Source organism: Carettochelys insculpta, chromosome 5 (genome assembly GCF_033958435.1).
Source record: "Carettochelys insculpta isolate YL-2023 chromosome 5, ASM3395843v1, whole genome shotgun sequence".
Taxonomy (NCBI): Eukaryota; Metazoa; Chordata; order Testudines; family Carettochelyidae; genus Carettochelys; species Carettochelys insculpta.
Genome location: NC_134141.1, coordinates 101,700,716 through 101,718,840, shown reverse-complemented (window position 1 = coordinate 101,718,840; position 18,125 = coordinate 101,700,716). Strand labels below are relative to the sequence as shown.

General features: G+C 47.9%; 1 protein-coding gene across 1 annotated transcript in view; it reads right to left on the bottom strand.

The window, feature by feature from the left end:
* Nucleotides 1–18,125, bottom strand: part of OXCT1 (3-oxoacid CoA-transferase 1) — a 143,235-nt gene that overhangs the window by 100,158 nt on the left and 24,952 nt on the right. The window contains exons 4-6 of the mRNA XM_074995618.1: nucleotides 8,082–8,217; nucleotides 4,299–4,448; nucleotides 520–626 (exon numbers count right to left, since the gene is read on the bottom strand). Coding sequence (XP_074851719.1) covers nucleotides 520–626; nucleotides 4,299–4,448; nucleotides 8,082–8,217 — 393 coding nt within the window. The remainder of the gene's footprint in view (nucleotides 1–519; nucleotides 627–4,298; nucleotides 4,449–8,081; nucleotides 8,218–18,125) is intronic.

Below are 18,125 nucleotides of genomic sequence, written 5' to 3'. Positions count from 1 at the left end.
TGAGTTTTTCAATCACAAAATATTATATATGGAATAGCATAAAGCAATACGGCACCAGAGACATCACTAAGAGTTGAATCATTGATTTCAACAGATCAGAATTAAACTTATTAGTTGGATTGCAAAATAAATGCAATTGGCTGTTGTTGTCACTTATGATGCTACCCTCCCATTCTTCAAAACAAAACAAAAGAAATGAGTCCTTTATTCCCAAATTTCAGTCTGTACAGAAAGCTGCTATGTTTTTTCACAAATCATTTGTGGCTTTTATCAGCCATGCCTTATTTTTATCACTTTTTTTATATTTCACAGCTATTCTTGTATACTTGGAAGCCATTAACAGATATCTAATTATTTTTAATCTTTGATTATATTCTAATTTAACAACAGGGCAAGGTAATATGAATAAAAGTGAAGTCTGTAAAATATTCATTTGCCATCAGAGGACAAGATTCCATTTTCCTTTCACAGTGTTCCAAACTATGATAGTTTCTTCCTCCACTGGTGAATGGGCCATACCTGAAGATAATGTTTCCTGCACGATCAGCCTTCCATGCCTTCACAAGTGCAAAATCACCTGTAATTGACTTCTCCATAACATAGTGACGACCATCAAACTCCCTCACCTGTAGGAAACACCACCACACTGCTGAGATGCAGGCAGCATTAAAACACACATCTTATATAATACTTGGGTTAACACAGCTGCTACTCCTGACAGGAAACTGCTCCTGTCAGGGGTGCAGCTGAGAGTCAGGCTACCACCCATGACAGGAGCGGTTTCCCAGTCCCCAGAGTGACAGGGAGCTGGGAACCAGGCAGCAGCCTGCCCCCCAGCTCCCCTCCGCTTGCAGAGCTGGGAAACTGACCAGGGTAGCAGGCTCGGTTAGTTTCCTGGTTCCAAGGAGTGGAGGGGAGCTGGGAGCCAGGCTGCCCTTGGTTCCCGGCTGCTCTCCACTGACTGGAGCCAGGGAACTGACCAAAGCTGCTGCCCTCATCAGTTTCCCCACTCTGCAAGTGGAGGGAGCTGGGAGCCAGGCTGCTGCCTGGTTCCCAGCTCCCCACCACTTGCAGAAACCAGGAAACTGACCAGTTGATCAGTTTCCCGGGTCCTGAAAGCAGCAGGGAGACAGAGGCCAGGCTACCCCTGGTTCCCAGCTCCCTGCCACTCAGCAGCCCAATTCCCCTCTCCCCTTGACATACACAAAAATTAGAATTACATAGGGGTTACATAAATGTAACCCCCTGCATAACTTGAGGGTTTACTGTACAGGCAATTCTATTTAAAACCTTTTGTATCTATGCATAGATATGCGTTATGGGTCATAGCTCAGGTAGGTACTACCAGAGGTGCACAGGAAGGCAATAACTACTTTTTATAGTTGCTACCGCTTTCTTGTTTAGAGAAACATAAAATTGGAATTGGATACGTGTTCTTGCAGAGTGGAGAGATAGCTCTGCGGTTAGAGCACTGGCCTTGCAAACCCAGCATTTAGCCTTTCAAGGGTCTGGGGCAGGTTAAAATAAAATATAACAATATCTGACAGGGATGGGGATATGCCCTGTTGTGAGGCCAGGGGACTGGACTCAATGGCCTCTCAAGGTCCCTTCCAGTTCTATGTGACATGACCTCCTAAAAATTGATATGAATTATGCTGTACTTCCAGCAGCTGGTACAATGTTACAATGCCTTAGAGGTGCAGCAGCGATACTTGCAGTGTTTTTATTCACACTCGCTACAACTCATCCAGATGCAGAGACCCTGCCCAAGGTCTATGTACCTCTGAAGTCCACTGAGAGTTTAAGTAATACATAGCCCTCAAGCAAACATTTGCTACAGAGATGAAGTTCACCCATTGTTCTCAGACAATATCTTCTTTTGGTGCTGTGTAACTTGATAACGTAATACATAAACCAAGAAACAACCATTTTAATAGCTCCATGAAATTGGGTACATTGTGTAGTAAGAAAAAAAAAAGAATTTCTATACTTTTGAAGCTAATAAGTCTCTTGAATTAGGACCTAGCATGTTCTTAAAATTTGCGCTAAATTAAGGAAAGCAAAACACGGAAGCTCATTAAGACAAAAATGGACTACTGTGTTCTGGTAAAGTAATCTCTAGATTTTACAAAACACAACCCTATTTTCTTCATAATTGTTTACTGATGTTCAAAGCAAAACTGTTGTAAAAGGCTCAGGAACTAGACAGAACAGTGTTTCAATGACAATCAGGTAAAGTCACCAGAGGACAGACAGTACTGAGTAAGCCATCCATCAGCATGGGTTTTGGGTTTTCCACCCCCCCCCCAAATTATAAGTCACTGAGGCTTAACAACAAGGCTCTTGGATCTGAGATGCCTATGAAGAATTTTGTTAAGAGTGAATAGAGGAAGAAAACAGAATGATCAAAATTTTTAACAATTTCCTGCACATTACCATCAAAAATCAAGCCAAACCAAATGGAAATAAATCAGCAAGCCAAGCTCTGTGTACAATACAAGAGCTGGAAATTACAATATACAATTTGTACCTAACTCTTGCACTTAAAAAAAAGCTATGCTTTCTTACAGCAGAAGACAAGAATCAAAGAACAAGATGATCCTGGATTCTAATCCTACTTCATGGATTGAAATGCCACTGGAGGGTGGCATAAAACTATATGAGGGAGAGTAATGTAAGTTAGTTGATGCTGAATCTCCCTTACCACTGCCCATCTCAAGTCAATGAATCCTGAATGGCTATGTAAGGTGAATAAGAGATTATGCAAACCAATCTTCTGCCTATAAGCTTAACATTGGTTTAGGACTGATGCCCTGTGCAACATACATTACATAGCTACGGAGACTGCAACAAAAGACAAGTCAATTGGCTTCCTCTTACCTCAATTATTTAAACATTAAAAAAAAACCTCACTCTGAGTCCTGGGTTAATAGGCTGGATTGCTTTTAAGTTGTAAAGACACAAACTAACATTTTTGTTTGTATCAAAGGGGTAGCTGTGTTAGTCTGTATCTGCAAAAACAACAAGAAGTCCTGTGACACCTTATAGACGAACAGATTTTTTGGAGAATAAGCTTTCATGGGCAAAGACCCACTTTGTCAGATGCGTGTAGTGGCAATTCCAGAGGCAGGTCTAAATACACAGGCTCATGAAAAGAAGGGAGTAGCAATCAAGAGGAAGGCCAGGGTGATGTGTGAACAAAGGCTTGAAATGGCTGGCCAGCTACAAAAGCAGTTCCTGCTCTCTTGATGTTCAATAGAGGAAGGGGTTGGGAAGGAGAAAGAGCTAATTCTTGAAAGAAAAAAACACCCTGCAAGGAAGATATGAAGGGCTCCTACAAATATTCCAAGGGAGAAAACAGATATGCTAAAGAGAGTGGTCCAATTAAACAGAGAAGTATTCCAGATATCAACTGTGCTTCAGGAATGTTGGAGATACAGAATGGCAGGGATCAGGATGGAAAAGGAGCATACAAAAGAAAGCAAGCAGCAGACACAGTGCAACAGAATGTGGAAAAAAGAGAGGGAGAATGGGACAGACTGTGGAGAAAGAGGGGAAAATGGGGGTGGCAGGAGGCAAGATACAGGACCGAAGGCAACCCCTGTATATCTCGGGGGACTACAGATACCGGACCATCAGGATTTTTGGACCAGCAGAGGCTGGATTAAAGGAATTTTACTGAACAGGGTTATACACTGGCAGATGTTTCCCCTTCTCCAGATTCTGCTGCTTTGATTTCCAGACCTGTTTCTCAGTTTGAAGCAGTACTTTTTTCTGCATCTTTTATTAACGTTAAAGCCTTTACCAAACCACATTTCAACTATCAGTACTCAAGGCCAGGTTTACACAGCAGACTTATATCAGTATAACTACATCGCTCAAGCGTGTGGGAAAAAAAATCCACACTTCTGTGCAATGCAGTTACACTGACTTAATGCCTGGTGTTAGACTGCACTACGCCAGAGGGTGAGCTACTCTTTCAATATCGCTAGCACCTCCTGTGGAGGTGAACTAACACCACCAACATAAGAAGCTCTCCTGTTTGCACAACAGCATCTTCACTCAAGTGTTACCCAGGTAGCTGCACTAATGTAACATTTGATGGCAAACCTGCCCTAACAGCGGTTTCTGAACATGTTTGTGCCAAGTGATTCTTCATCTCTTTAACAAACCCATCTCCTGTAACCTCCAGATTCAGACCGGTTGGGAGGAGCTTACCTTGCTGTTTATCTTGTGAACCAGCGAGGAATTCAGATTACCTAACCTGCAAGCTTTAGCACAACATAATGGCATCTTACCTCTCTTGGTTGACTGGCAATGGCAATACTGCCATCTTTGTTGTATTTGATCGGCGCTCCCCCTTCTTGCACCAATGTTCCATAGCCTGTGCTTGTGAAGAATGCTGGAATGCCTGCCCCTCCCGCACGAATGCGCTCAGCAAGTGTGCCCTGGAGGAGAACGAGGTCAGAAATAAACAATGACGACTCTGATTTGATTTTTCCTGTACGAACAACCACTTCCGGAAGAGATGCTTGTGGGGCTTTTTCTTTTTTCTTGGTTCCTGTGGGACTTGTCATTAAAATCCTATTAGAAAATTTGACAAATATCCAACTACTTTCCCCTTTTGTTATTTGTCCCGTGCTGAAGTGGTACACCATTTGACCATAAAATCCTTCTTCTTGGCCATCCGTTACAATGCACTGTACTTGAACTCCCCAGTCACTCAGTGTTCAGCTTCTTGCCTCTGTTTTATAACCCCCTTTCTCTATCTTGTTTACTTGTATATTACTCAAATCCACGTACACTTCGTCCTCTTCTTATTCCCCACTTGGCTATCAGAATTAGTAACAACTGACTTTGATACCAATCCCGTTTGCCTAATTTCTAGTTCTCAACCTCTAGGGAAGTCCCCAGCCTCAAGTCTCTAGGGAAACAGAACAACAGATGCTGTACTAAAAATTGAGGCAGCAATGCCTTCCAGTTTAAGCAGAAGGTTGGGAGCCAGCAATTTCTCTCTTCTTGAGTGCTAAATAAGTGGTGGTCATTGTGATTCTGGCAAACAAAATGCCAGCTTCTCCAAGACTTTAGTACTCATCTGAGCATTGATGATATAGTGCATTTAACATGTACTTTTACCTACAGGTTGGACCTCGTTGGTCCCGTACCCTCAGGAGATATCTGACTGCCCAGTCCCAAACCAGGGAACTTGCAAGACCAGGAAAGGTCAGTTCCAGACCCTCTACTGGTAGACTCAGATTTCCTGGGGTCCAACTACAGACCAGCTGGGCTCTCCTCCAGGTTCTGCACCCGGGCTCAGCTCTGCTGCTGGACCATTTTCTCTCCGGGCCACCAGCCAGGTTTCACAGCTGTCCCTGGCTGCTGGGCTCCACACCCCTCAGTGGGGCTCCTCTGGTAGCCCTGGCCCTAGATGGCAGGCTCTGTGATCCCCAGCAGAGCTCCCCTGCCAGCCCCAGCTGCTGAGTTCTGCAGCCCCACGTGGACTCCCATGTCAGCCCCAGCCACTTGCCTATATGCCCCTGACAGGCCTCCAGTGCTGGCCCCAGCCCTGGCTGCTTGGCTCCAGGACCCTGTCCAGGCTCCATTTCTGGCCCTAGCACAAGGTTCTGCACCCCCAGCCACACTCCACTGCAGGCCCCAGCTGCCAGGATCTCTGTGCCCAGGCTGCTGGGCTCCTTGCTCCTGTGCTGGCTTTGCTGCCAGCCCTGGCCACAGGCACCCTAGCCTTGATCCCAGCTGCTGGGACTCTCTGAGCCAGAAGCTCCCTCATGCCAGACCAAATTGTCCCAGATCAGAGAGGTTCAGCCCTCACCTCTTCTGCTCTCTTTTACCTCTTCAGTCAGGATATTTCATTCCAATTGCCTGGGAGACATTTCCCTCTGTCTTCCTCTCTGCTGTCAGCAGAGACAAAAGCCCCAGGAACTGCAGTTCTCAGTTTAAACAGAATTACTTCACTCCCTTTGGCTCATCTGGGATTCAGGTCACTTCAGGAAGATTAACCCCTTCCCTGCACTCATTCATGACCATGTTCAAAAGAAAGGATAAACAAACTTTGATAACTCAGAAAGTGGCAAGAGCCAGGGCTTTTAGGGACTAGCCCATCTGGTAGAAAAGGGCACAGGATGCTTCTTCACCTCAAATGTTCTGACAAGCAGCATTCTCAGTGGCATAGAGTCAAGAGTAACCGCGCACTGTGCGAGTGCCAGGAGTCAGATCTGCACAACACGAAGTTGGGGATCCTATAGTACCCTTCACACCGTGTGTTATATTGTATCCTTTGACAGTACAGAACTTATGTTTTAGTGACTAGCCACAAGTTGCATAGAATTATGCAGTTAATTTTACAATATTAGGACTGATAGACTATGGGTACCCACACTCTAGGCTACCCTCATGGCCAACATCCTCAAAACTCCTCTAGTGCAAGAAGTGCTTTAGCTGGATTTGGCCGAAGAGCTACCTTGTAAGCATTAAATTCTTACACAATATATTCACAGAGAGATTTAACACAAAAGAACTGCTAAATTCAGCTCATATGTTATTAAGTTTCACAGTGTGCAGCTTAAAATGCTGACTTTAACTCTTTTCCACTAGATGGCAGAAGTTCCATACACAATCCAATACACAAACCAGCAGCAAATAACTCAAGGGTTAACTTTTTTCATATCATGAACCATATCTGTATGTAGAAAAAGTGTTTTCTGGACAATCTTCCTGCCCATTCATGGTTGCATAACATCCTTGTATATAACTACCACACAAAACATATTCTTCTCTGCTTGACACCTGGCTAATATTCTTTTCCCAGTTTTCACCCTCACCTTTGGTTTCTTCCTCTGACACCTTAGCCTTCCATCTTCTTCCACTTAGCTTCTGGTTCAACTTGACTTTCAACCATCGATTAATGCCAAAATGGTCATTCATGCCACATCATCTTCTCAGCTCGCTTTTTACCCCTGGATCTTTCAATATTTTAAAATATTCTTGCTAACTGGGGGGCAGACGGATCTGTTGTTCCCCTGGGCACAGTGGGGGTTGGAGGAAGAGTAGGACCACGGGCAAAAGGAGCTGGGCTGGAATTAGCCTTGCCCTAGTCAGCCCTCACCATCAGCTGGAGCACACTGTGCCTCACCCTCAGCATTGCCCAGAACGTGTTGCACACGGCTCCAGAAGTAATTTAAAGGGCTGGGGGCTTCAACCACTGTCATTGCCAGAGCAGCAGTGGCCAGGAGCCCTGGTCCCTTTTGAATCAGTTACCTCCTTTGCCCCCTTGTTGGCAGGCCTGCTACCAATTACCACTTCATCTCTTTCAACATGGTCCTACCCACTACTTTCAGCTGACCCTTCCCGATTCCCAATCGCTGCCCCTCATTTTACTTCTCACCCAACATCTCTGCTTCCAAGCTCTTTTCCCAGTCACCTCCACAGACCCAGTCATCTGTTCCCTCCACTTCACTTTTACACTCAACACCTTGACCCCTCTCTCTTGCCATAAAGCCTGTTCCACTAACCCCCAATGCCAGCTCCCTCCCCACAGCTGACTCTTCCTCTCTGTTTTGCTCATTGCAATACTATGTGTTTAAGAGTGCAAATTCTCCTGGGAAAGACCTCTCTTGTACATTTACCTAGCAGACTGCAGGCATGTTTCAAAACAAAGAGCGAACAATGCACTTAATAATTAATTTCTTATTAACAAACCTTTTAAGGTGATTTATCATCTGTTAATAACAAGAGAAATTTACACTGCATGATCAGTCAATTCAAAACAGATCACCAGCAGTTCACAGGCCACAGTTTGAGAGCAACTGTTAGGTGTGTTTACAACACACACTGACCTATATGGAAAATATTCCTACAGGTTGAACCCCTTGAGTAGAGCACGCTTCAGACCTGGACAGTGGTGAATGAGGGAATTTGCCGAATCATGGGAAGTCAGTGTTGTCTAGCAGCATTCCCAACACTTCTTACAAGATATTTACAGGTAAATTAGAGCTAAATAATAGCACAGAACACTATTACAGGTGAAAAGGAAAGGACAAGTTCCCCTAGGGATAGTAGCTTACCTGAGGTGTAAGCTCAACTTCCAATTCTCCAGCTAAGTATTGTCGTTCAAATTCTGCATTTTCTCCAACATAGGATGATACCATCCGCTTTATCTGCTTAGTTTGAAGCAAAAGACCAAGTCCAAAATTGTCAACACTGTAGAAAAACACCGATAATAATATAATTTAAAATACAGAGCACATTGCCATATTCAAAACACCTCATAAATATTAACAAATTAACAAGGCACTTGTAAGACAGGGAAGTACTATTATTCCCATTTTACAGATGGGGGTATGTAGCCATAGGAGCAAGCCCCAGGTTTTAGAAGGAGAAAATGTCAGTATCCCAGAATTAGAATCAAGTCATCACTGTCACCTGTCAGATACATACATCTCTCAGCTGAGAAAGGTATGTAAATCTAGACCCTTTATCTGAACTGTTTTCCACATATAATATAGCAACTAGTGACAGCTTACTAATAGAACAATCTTTAAAAGCTTCCACTTCCATTAGGTTACCAATAAATAAATAGTCACTAAGTCATGCTCAAAGAAAGGACAGCAAGAGCAGAAGACAGCGTCACAGCAAGTCTACACGCAGAAGGTCATAGGCTGTGTCTACAGAGGAGCCCACCATCGAAAAAGCAAAATGGCAATTCAGAAATCGATAAGAACATGACCACAGGGCAAAGGCAGATCGCAGTTCTGACCCACTCTTTCAAAGACCCCGTCCCATTATTTCGAAAGAGAGCGTCCATACGTGTACAAGCACTCTTTCAAAAGAAAGGAAGCGGAGATGCCGTGGACGGGGTCACATGGCCGCCAAGCCCTTCCAGGGCCTGCAGCCAGTGGCTGCCTTACAGGGCTCCCCTTCACCTCCCCAGCCCTGCACTAGCTGAGGCCTGCCGAGCTGCCAGGAGCGACACAGGACCCCAGTGCAGCAGCACCACGGCCGACGACACCCTGCTCCTCGCACTGGATGCGGACATCACGGGCACTGTTGCCCACATTGTCTGCAGGGTCACCGCAGCCGCTCCCCTCCTCCATGGGAGACAGAACAGCCCCCCTGAGGACACGGAGTGCACCCAGCCTGCACCCCACCCCTCGCACCCTGGCGCCTGTGGAGCCACCCCAGCAGCACAGACTGGTGGGAGCAACTGGTTCTGGGGCAATGGGATGATGACACCTAGCTCCGGAACTTTCGCGTGAACCGGGACACCTTCCAGGAGCTGCATCACTGGCTGGCACCTGCACTGAGGCATCAGGACACCACCATGCGGCCTGCGCTCCCCCTCGAGAAGCAAGTCGCCATTGCGGTGTGGAAACTGGCCACCCCGGACTCCTACCACTCAGTGGGTCACCAGTTTGCGGTGGGCAAGGCCACTGTCGGAGCAGTGCTCATGGAGGTAAGCTGGGCCCAGGGCACACTCCCGCCACGGGAAGAGGGCCCATGGACACAGGGACCCCTCGGGGGTCGCCGGCCGGGGCACCTGGGAGGGGGGCGCGTCGCTGGCTGGGGTGGGCAGGAGAGGGTTGCCAGCTGGGAACACCCTGCCACACCCTCACGAGAGTGCACGGCCTCCCTCCCTGCAGGTTGTCCGTGCCCTGAACGCCATGTTTCTGCACTGGGTCGTATGCATCGGGGATCTGGACTCCATCGTCAAGGGTTTCTCTTCGCTGGGGTTCCCGAACTGCTTTGGTGCCCTGGATGGGACGCACATCCCCATCCACGCCTCATCACACAGCGCCGGACACTATATCAACCGGAAGGGCTACCACTCGGTGGTTCCCCAGGCCCTGGTGGACCACAAAGGCTGGTTCATGGATACCTACGTTGGCTGGTCGGGGCAAACCCATGACACCAAGGTCTTCCGCAATTCTGACCTGTCCCGGCATATGGAGGCCAGTACCTTCATCTCCCAGCAGGGGACGCCGGTTGGGGACACCACCATGCTGCTATGCATAGTTGCGGATGCAGCATTCCCCCTACTGCCGTGGCTGATGCGGCCCTATACTGGCCACCTCAACCCCAGCAGGGAGGCCTTCAACGCCCACCTCAACCAGGCCCGGCACATGGTTGAGTGGGCCTTTGGGCACCTCAAGGGGCAGTGGCGGTGCCTTCTTGCTGCCTCGAGGTGGGGGTGCAGAATGTCCCACAAGTGGTGGGCTCCTGCTGCATCCTCCACAACACTGTGGAGGCCAAAGGGGATGCCTACATCCAGGGGTGGGCAGCTGAGGCCACCATGGGGTTCGAACAGCCGGCTCCTGTCGCCAGGCGAACGATGACAGTGTCCGGATCCAGGGAGGCCCTTCGTGCAAGTATCGCCGCGGGGCCGCACTAAGCACCTCGATGCCCCACCTCCCCCTCCCCCCATATATCCACCCCCCACCACATGCACTGCCACGCCTCCCCACCTGGGGATATGGGTAGTGGTGCACAATATAAACCTTTATCAATAATAAACTGTAAAAAAACTGGTGTAAATGTTCAACAACTATGTACAATGTGGGGGGAGGAGTATGGGGCGGGGGCTAGAACTGGGAGGGTCACTTGGACAAGGCAGTTGTGGGCCAAGAGCCACGCCGGCCCCGAGACCCCCTTCCCCTCCGGAAGCGGGTGCCACGGTGCGGCTGGGAGCACCAGAAGGTACGGGCATGGTGGGAAGGCAGGGGGGGCATCTGTGTGAGGTGGGGTGGAGGATTCTGTGTGGGGTGGCCGGGGACCCTGGGTGGGACGTTTTGGGGGGGACCCTGCGAGGTGGCTCAGGGGATTGGGCAGCTGGGGGTGGGGGGTGCGGAGGGCCAGGAGCCGGGCCATATTGCCCACGTGCTCCTGCAAAGTCCCACTGATGGCATCCAGGCAGGACATGAGCCTGTCCCAGGCCTCCCCCCACCATGCCAGGTCAGACTCCTCCAGCCAGAGCTGGTGCTCCATAAGCTCCGCCTGGCAGAGGTTGGCGGGGTCATCCACCAGGCACCGCTGTGATCTCTGGCTGCGCACCCGGCGTAATGCTGCTGCTGAGGGTGCCTCGCCCCTGTCCAATGCCTCTTGGGGGGTGGCTTTCGGGGACCACCGACGCCGATGGACTGCGTGGGCCCTCACTTGCTGCACCTGCAAGGGGTGATGGACAGCATGTCAGTCTCCAAGCAGGACCTCATCCCCATTCCCCCTGGGACCCTGTCCCCCTGGGGCCCCGCCTCCCCCGACCCTCCCAGGGTCTGGCCATGGTGGACATGGCATCCCTGTGGCGTCGAGTGCACACAGACTTCCCCGCTGGGTGGAACCATCCCTAGGTGTGGGCTGGCCTGGGGGCATCCCACTGGGCAACTGGGTGCCTGGAACTGTCCATGGGTCTGGATGCTGGGTGGCACTGGCAGGTGCAGAGGGCATGTTCTGGGCTGTGGCCTGCTGGGATGTGTGGCCCTGGGCCTCCGGCCCTGTGCCCAGGCCACTGTCAGGGGTGCCAACCCTGCCCTGCCTGCAGGGGTGCTGGCCCTGCTGTGCACTTACTGGGGGCGGACCTCGAGGATCTCTGGGGACGCCCAGCTCCCGGTGGCCCGGCTGGACGTCGACGACGAGGTCGCCTTCGTCGCTGGACCAGTCCCGGGTGGTGTCTGCCCCCTGGCTCGGGCTGGCTACTCCTGGCTCCTGCAGCTCCTCCGGCTCGGGCTGGTCTGCCGAGCTGTCCAGGACCGCTTTTGGTGGGGAGCTGTCCTTGGGCCCCAGGATGCTATGGAGCTCCCTATAGTAGGGGCAGATGGAGGGGCCTGCCCCTGAGTGCCCAGACTCATCCCAGACCCGGCCATAGCCCTGCCAGAGCTCTTTAACTTTGCTCCAGACTTGCTCCGGGGTCCACTCTGGGCGGCCTTGGCTGGTCAGTCCCTGGACCTGGCAGGTGAAGGCGGCAGCGTTCTTTTGCTTTACCCCCATCTCCTGGAGGACCTCCTCTTCCCTCCAGAGGCCCAGGAGGTCTCTCAGTTCATGGTCCGTCCAGGAGGGGGCCCTTTTCTTTTTTTGGGGGACAGACCCCTGGAAGCCCTGTGGGGGCTCTGAGGGGGGACCCTGGGGCTTGGGGGACTGCTGAGCGATGGCCATGTGCCTGTCCGTGTTGTCGGGGGTGGCTGAAAGGGCATGCTGCCTGGAGCTCGTGCTTTCACAGCCTGCCTGCTCTCAGCTTCCTGTCACGGGGTTTCTGGGTCCGTGCGGCTTTAAGAGCGGCCGGATGTGCGGGTCATAGAGCTCTGCTTGGTGGGGCAGGGCATCTCCGCACTCAGACTGGGCGCCATCATGGAGGACTCCTCTTTTGAAAGAACGGGCCATGGCACATCTACACGTGCCTTATTTCGATGTTGTTTTTCGATGGGTGGCGCTTTTCCCCATGCGGGATTGGGGTCCAGCTTTCGATGTCTGGGCTGCGTTCCTTCAATTTCACATCGAAAGAGTGCATGGTACGTGTAGACTCTCCCTTCACTCTTGCAAAAGAGGGCCGGTCTTTTCAAAATACTGTGCAGGTGTAGACACACCTGTATAGCAGTTCCAACCGGGGTGTTTTCCTGTTTTATTTTCTTATAGTAAATGTTTCACTTTTTTGTTACAGTCACAGCTCCTTGAGGAACAGACAGGACTGCAGCCAAGGTTTTCCTCAGTGAGTCACTCTGCTAGCTTATGTTGAGACTCTCATTTTAAACAAGCATGTGTTATTTTTTCCATCAAAGTATATAATCACGTGATGTTCCTGATGTTACTATTTCTGTTGCATCCTCTATTGCTGCTGCCACCTCACCTGCTCTAGAGAGAGCTGGCAGAAAGAGGCAGATTCAGTATTAGACACAAAATTAAGATTTAATTTAAAAAACTGGTAATGCAGACACACGATAGCCAAAGAATGCTTCCCCCCTGCCCCGGCCCCCCCATGGCCCCAATCCTGCATTGGACTGTAGTTTTCCACTCACCCCAAACCCCATTGATTTTAAACAGGACTCTCTGTAGCATGTTAGCATACTGCATAGGAACAAGGTCCAGGTTCTCCCTGAGCTTCAAAGCCCTCTGAGCCCCAGCACCTTCATCCCATAAAGAAGACAGTTAGAAGAAGCTCTTTTCATGACTGCCCATAAAGACAACAATCGAATTTGTCTGTTAGCTTATGGTGAGGCCCCTAGTTACACATGTTCAGTAAATCATGAACACTATTTGCTGTCTGCCTCAGGTTTCAGGACAAGAAATATAAAAAAAATCTATTAAAAGAAATGTTTTACGAACCAACCCCAGATATCCAACACACTGCAGCCGAGTGTGGGAGCCTGCACTATGCATAGCCCCACTGAAAACACCAACATGTCAGACATTTTATAACAACCACAATTTAGGGAAACCCAGCTGGCATTATCCACTATTATACACAATTTTTTTATCCCCCTCATACAAACAATCTTTGTTTGAATTCCAGTGAAACAGGCAATTGTGTAATGTTGAAAAAAAAATCATCAGGGGACTACTTCAAGGCAATAATTGAAATGCCCCAATTTATTCTAGACTCAACTTTGCCACTGGTATACCTGTTGTCTTGAAAATTAACACAAATTATTGGCTTTCAACTACAGAAACCTACACCAGTCCCTGTCCTTGAGTTAGGCTAATTCATACTCTGGTTCATGTTAAGAGGTGAATTATCTCTGCACTAACCATCCCATGAGAAGGCAACACGATAGATTGCTCTCTCTTCCATATCTTTGCCCTCTCCTCCCTTCACATTATGGAAATTACCCCTAAAGCCGGCTTTAACTAATGAACATCTGTAAAGACAAAGTGGATACAAGGAAGATGTTGTGTTGAACAACCAAAAATCAAATCTCTGCTCTCCAAAATATATGCTCCAGCTTTCTGAGCTCAGAAAAAAATATCTTTAAAGACAAAGCAATGATGCTACAATGAATGAAGAAAACAAGAGGAATTTGTTTGTTTTGCTAGTTCAGACAACATAAAACAAAGGAGGTAATAAACAGACCCTGACCAAACCAGGCTTTATCATCTGTTGATCCTGTGCAGTTTCAGGTATCATATCAAAGAACATTCACAACTGCTCTCGTTAATGTTGTCATGCATATACCATATTAAGGGCCAGTTTCATCAGAGGTTAACAAATTTCTGAAGTCAATAAATAAGAGAGACATCTGGCATTTACTCTTTAAAATTCAAAATAAAAAAATTGTTTTAATTTGTATACTTATAACACTGCTGAATCATGCATGGTGCATTTTTTCTGTATATAAACCAATCTGAACAATTATAAAATAACTTTGCATTAGATTTTGAAATTAAAAAATGAAACATAAATCAAGATTACTGCATCTGAGGGGTAATGCCTTAATTTATTTTTGACAAACTTAGCAGCAAGCATTAATATCACACTTCCAGAATTCTGTGTACATGTGGGCTCATTACCCACACTACACCCTCATACAGAATTTACCCCATTTTAAATTGAGGTAGAGACATTCAGTAGCTTGCTCAAAGCCAAAAAGTAAGTCAGTGGCAGAGCAATTTTATACTGTCTCTTCAAATTTTAGTGACAATGTACAGTTAGCTTGTACAGTTTTTTGTCAAGGGAATAAAAGGACACAAGGTGCAGCCTTACGCTCTATCACCTGCTACTCAGATCTAGGTAGCACCACACTAAAGGGAACCAGCCTCTGGAGAGCCACTCCAGATAGCTTCTATGCAGTCAGACAGGAGGATCAGTGGCTGAGCACAGCCTTCGCACCAGCCACTCTTCTAACATAGGAGACAGTGCAACCGTACCTGCACTACTGCAGCGTACCCTCCACACGTATGGGGCTGCCACAGGATACTGTTCAGAAAGGGAAGCAAAGAGCAAAACTGTGATTCCAAGGGCTTGTTTACACTTGAAATACTGCAGAGGTACAACAGCAATAACAACGCTATAGCCCTTTAAGCGTAAACACTGCCTACACCAATGGGAAGGGTCCCCCATTGGTGTAGACAATCCACTTCGCTAAGAGACAGTAACATGGTCAATAAAAATTCTTCCTTCAGCCTAGTGTAGTCTGCACCAGGGGTTAGATAGGCTTAACTACTTTCCTCATAGTCGTGAAATTTGTACAGTCCTGGGAAACACAGTTATGCCAGAGTAAATTCCCATTACAGACCTGCCCAAACCTACAGTGCTTTACCAGGGCTTGTATACACTAGTAAAGAGCAGAATTAGTAGATACACAGATGAACATATTTAGATAGGAAAGAGTCACAATTGTGGTAAAAGGAAATCATGCCTCACCAATGTATTGGAATTCCTTGAGATGTCAACAAACATGTTGACAAGGATGATCCAGTGAATATAGTGTATTCTGACTTTCAGAGAGTCCTCGAAAAGTCCCTTTTCCATAGATTCATAATGAAAGCAAGCAGTCATGGGATAAGAAGAAAAGCCTTCTCATGGTTAAAACTACAAAAGGGGATAGAAATAAATGGCCAGTTTTCACAATGAGAGATCTGAACAGTGGTGTCACCTTGGTATCTGTACTGGGATCAGTGGTCTTCAACATATTCCTACACTGTCTGGAAAATGGGGTAAACAGTGAGGTGATAAAGGTTTGAGATGATAAAAAGTTTACTCAAGATAGTTAAGTCCAAAACAGACTTACAAAGTAATCTCACAAAATTGGGTGACTGGGCAACAAAATGGCTTGTTCCACATGTTTCTTGCATTAGTATACATCTATCTAAGATAGTGATTTTGATTTCCCCCTACATTTTCTCATCTCATCTTATCCTCACTGTAACAGCCCATGTCCCCCATCCCCTCCCTGAAATCCACCCCTTCTTTGAGGAGTCAATATTGTTGACTAGCTTTATCTCCTGCCCTCATCAAGCTGTTTAAAGCCCTCCTCACTAAGGTAGCCCATCTATATCCACACATGCTCTTCCCCTTTTGAAAAGCAGGCCCCATCTCTGCTTAGCAGCTCTTCCTCCCCAAAACAGGATCCCAGGGTCAAGAAAGTCAAAGACCACCTGGTGACATGATCTTCTCAGCCAGTTATTCACCTCTAGGAAGTGCTGGTCCCTGCCTGAGCCCCCACCCTTTACCAGAAAGATCAAAGAGACTACCTGAACTACATCGTCACGAGTCCTCCTAGAGTCTGGTAGTCATTTCTCAGGGTCATAGATGAGTAGCACAGGATAGTAACTAGAGGGCCAGACGGTCCTTGACAAACCCTCCATAATTTCTTGGATATGGGCCCCTGGTAGGCAGCATACCTCCCAAGATGCCACGTCAGGGCAACAGATGGTGCCTTCATCCCAATCAGAAGAGGGTCATCAATCCCCACTACCAGACTTTCCTTCTAGGATTGGTAGCTGCAGTACTCCTGGTCTCCTGGATACAGACTTCCTCCTCCACCACTTTTTGGGGCAATTCCTCACTGCTTGTTGCCAGGGCAACTTATTTTTCCATCATCATGGTGGGTGGTTTCAAGCTGGGATGGAGCACTGCCTGCTGCCAGAAGTAACCATCAATCAGTGTCCTCCCCGAGACACAGCCATCTCCTCCTCCCCTGGTGGTGTGACATCCATCCTATCAGCTTCCTTGGCTTTGGATGTCTCTATGTGCTGGAGCACTTCCACACGCACAGCCTGAGATCAATACCACACATTCGATGGCAGGACAGAGTTACAAACCTGGAAGTCCTGGTCAGAGCAGGAACCACGCACATTGAAGCCACGATTCTGAAAGCCCAGCTTTGCTGGACAGGGCACATCATACGAATGGAGGAGTCAAGAATCCCTAAGCAACTCCTCTATGGTGAACTCTCCCAGGGCAAAAGGAATCAAGTAAGGCCTCGCAAGAGATATAAAGACTGCGTGAAGGCCAACATTGCTCATGCTGGTTTAAAACCAGATCAGCTAGAGCAGCATGCAAAAGACCAAACAGACTGGCATGTTCTCGTATGACATGCGTATGACAACTTTGGAGAGCAGCGATGTGTAAGCCTCATTGATGCTCATGAGAGCAAGCAAGCAAGCAACAACAGCCGTACCAACAGAGCCAGGACAATTCTCTTGCCCCCAGCCCATGCCTTTCAAAGCTTGGACTCCTCAACCACATTCGAGTCCACAACCGATAAGCCTGTGCAAGCTCAAGACGTCATCATCAGACACGACGGACTACCTATGGTTATGATGTGAATACTCAATGAATTCCTTGTAGGCACGGATGCTCTTCAACCTAGCCACCTCCTTCTCCTGTAGCTCTCCCACCTGCATCTTGAGAGACTCCACCCGCAGGCACCAATCACATTAGGCAGCCCCCCAGCCTAGCTGTCTGAGAGAGAGAAGGGAAGGCCACAGTCTCTGCAAATCCACAGAAGTGGACAGAGGCATTCATGGCGAAGTTCTCTATATGGATACAGGTGCAAGTGAAGACAGGAGCAGCGCTGTTGATGCAGCCCTTTCTAACCCTAGTGATTATATTGCACCTTTCTTACCAATTCACTCTCAAACTTCCCTGTTTCAGGCCCCTTGGTAGCTAGCTCCTCTTGGTTGCTTAGCCTCTGGCATCTAAGGCCTTCTCTCCTAGGTCAGTGATCGTACAGGGTGAGGGTGGTCACAACATTGATTGAGGCTGATCAAAAATGACCAAGGATGATCCAGGAAACACAGACTGAAACAATCTTAAAACACACAATCCCAACTGACCCTATAATGTTAAATAACCTAAAGAGGGGAAAAACAAAACAGCCAAGAGAAAGGTCACTTGCCCCACAATACTTGCACCTTGTTCATTTAGCAAGGGGATCTCCTTAAGACATAAATACCATAATGCCACGATATAACTCCATGGTAAGCCCACACCTTGAGTAAGGTGTGCAGTTCTGATTGTACCCTTTCAGAAGAGAATGAATAGTAAGGATGCTATTCTGAAATGCATGGACAGGAAAGGCCAGTATTTCCAGCTAATTAAAGTTAACGAGCCATTTTACACATTAGCAAGTAAGGACTAAGCTGAGAGAAATAACAGATGACCACTACCAAGGGGACATAAGGAA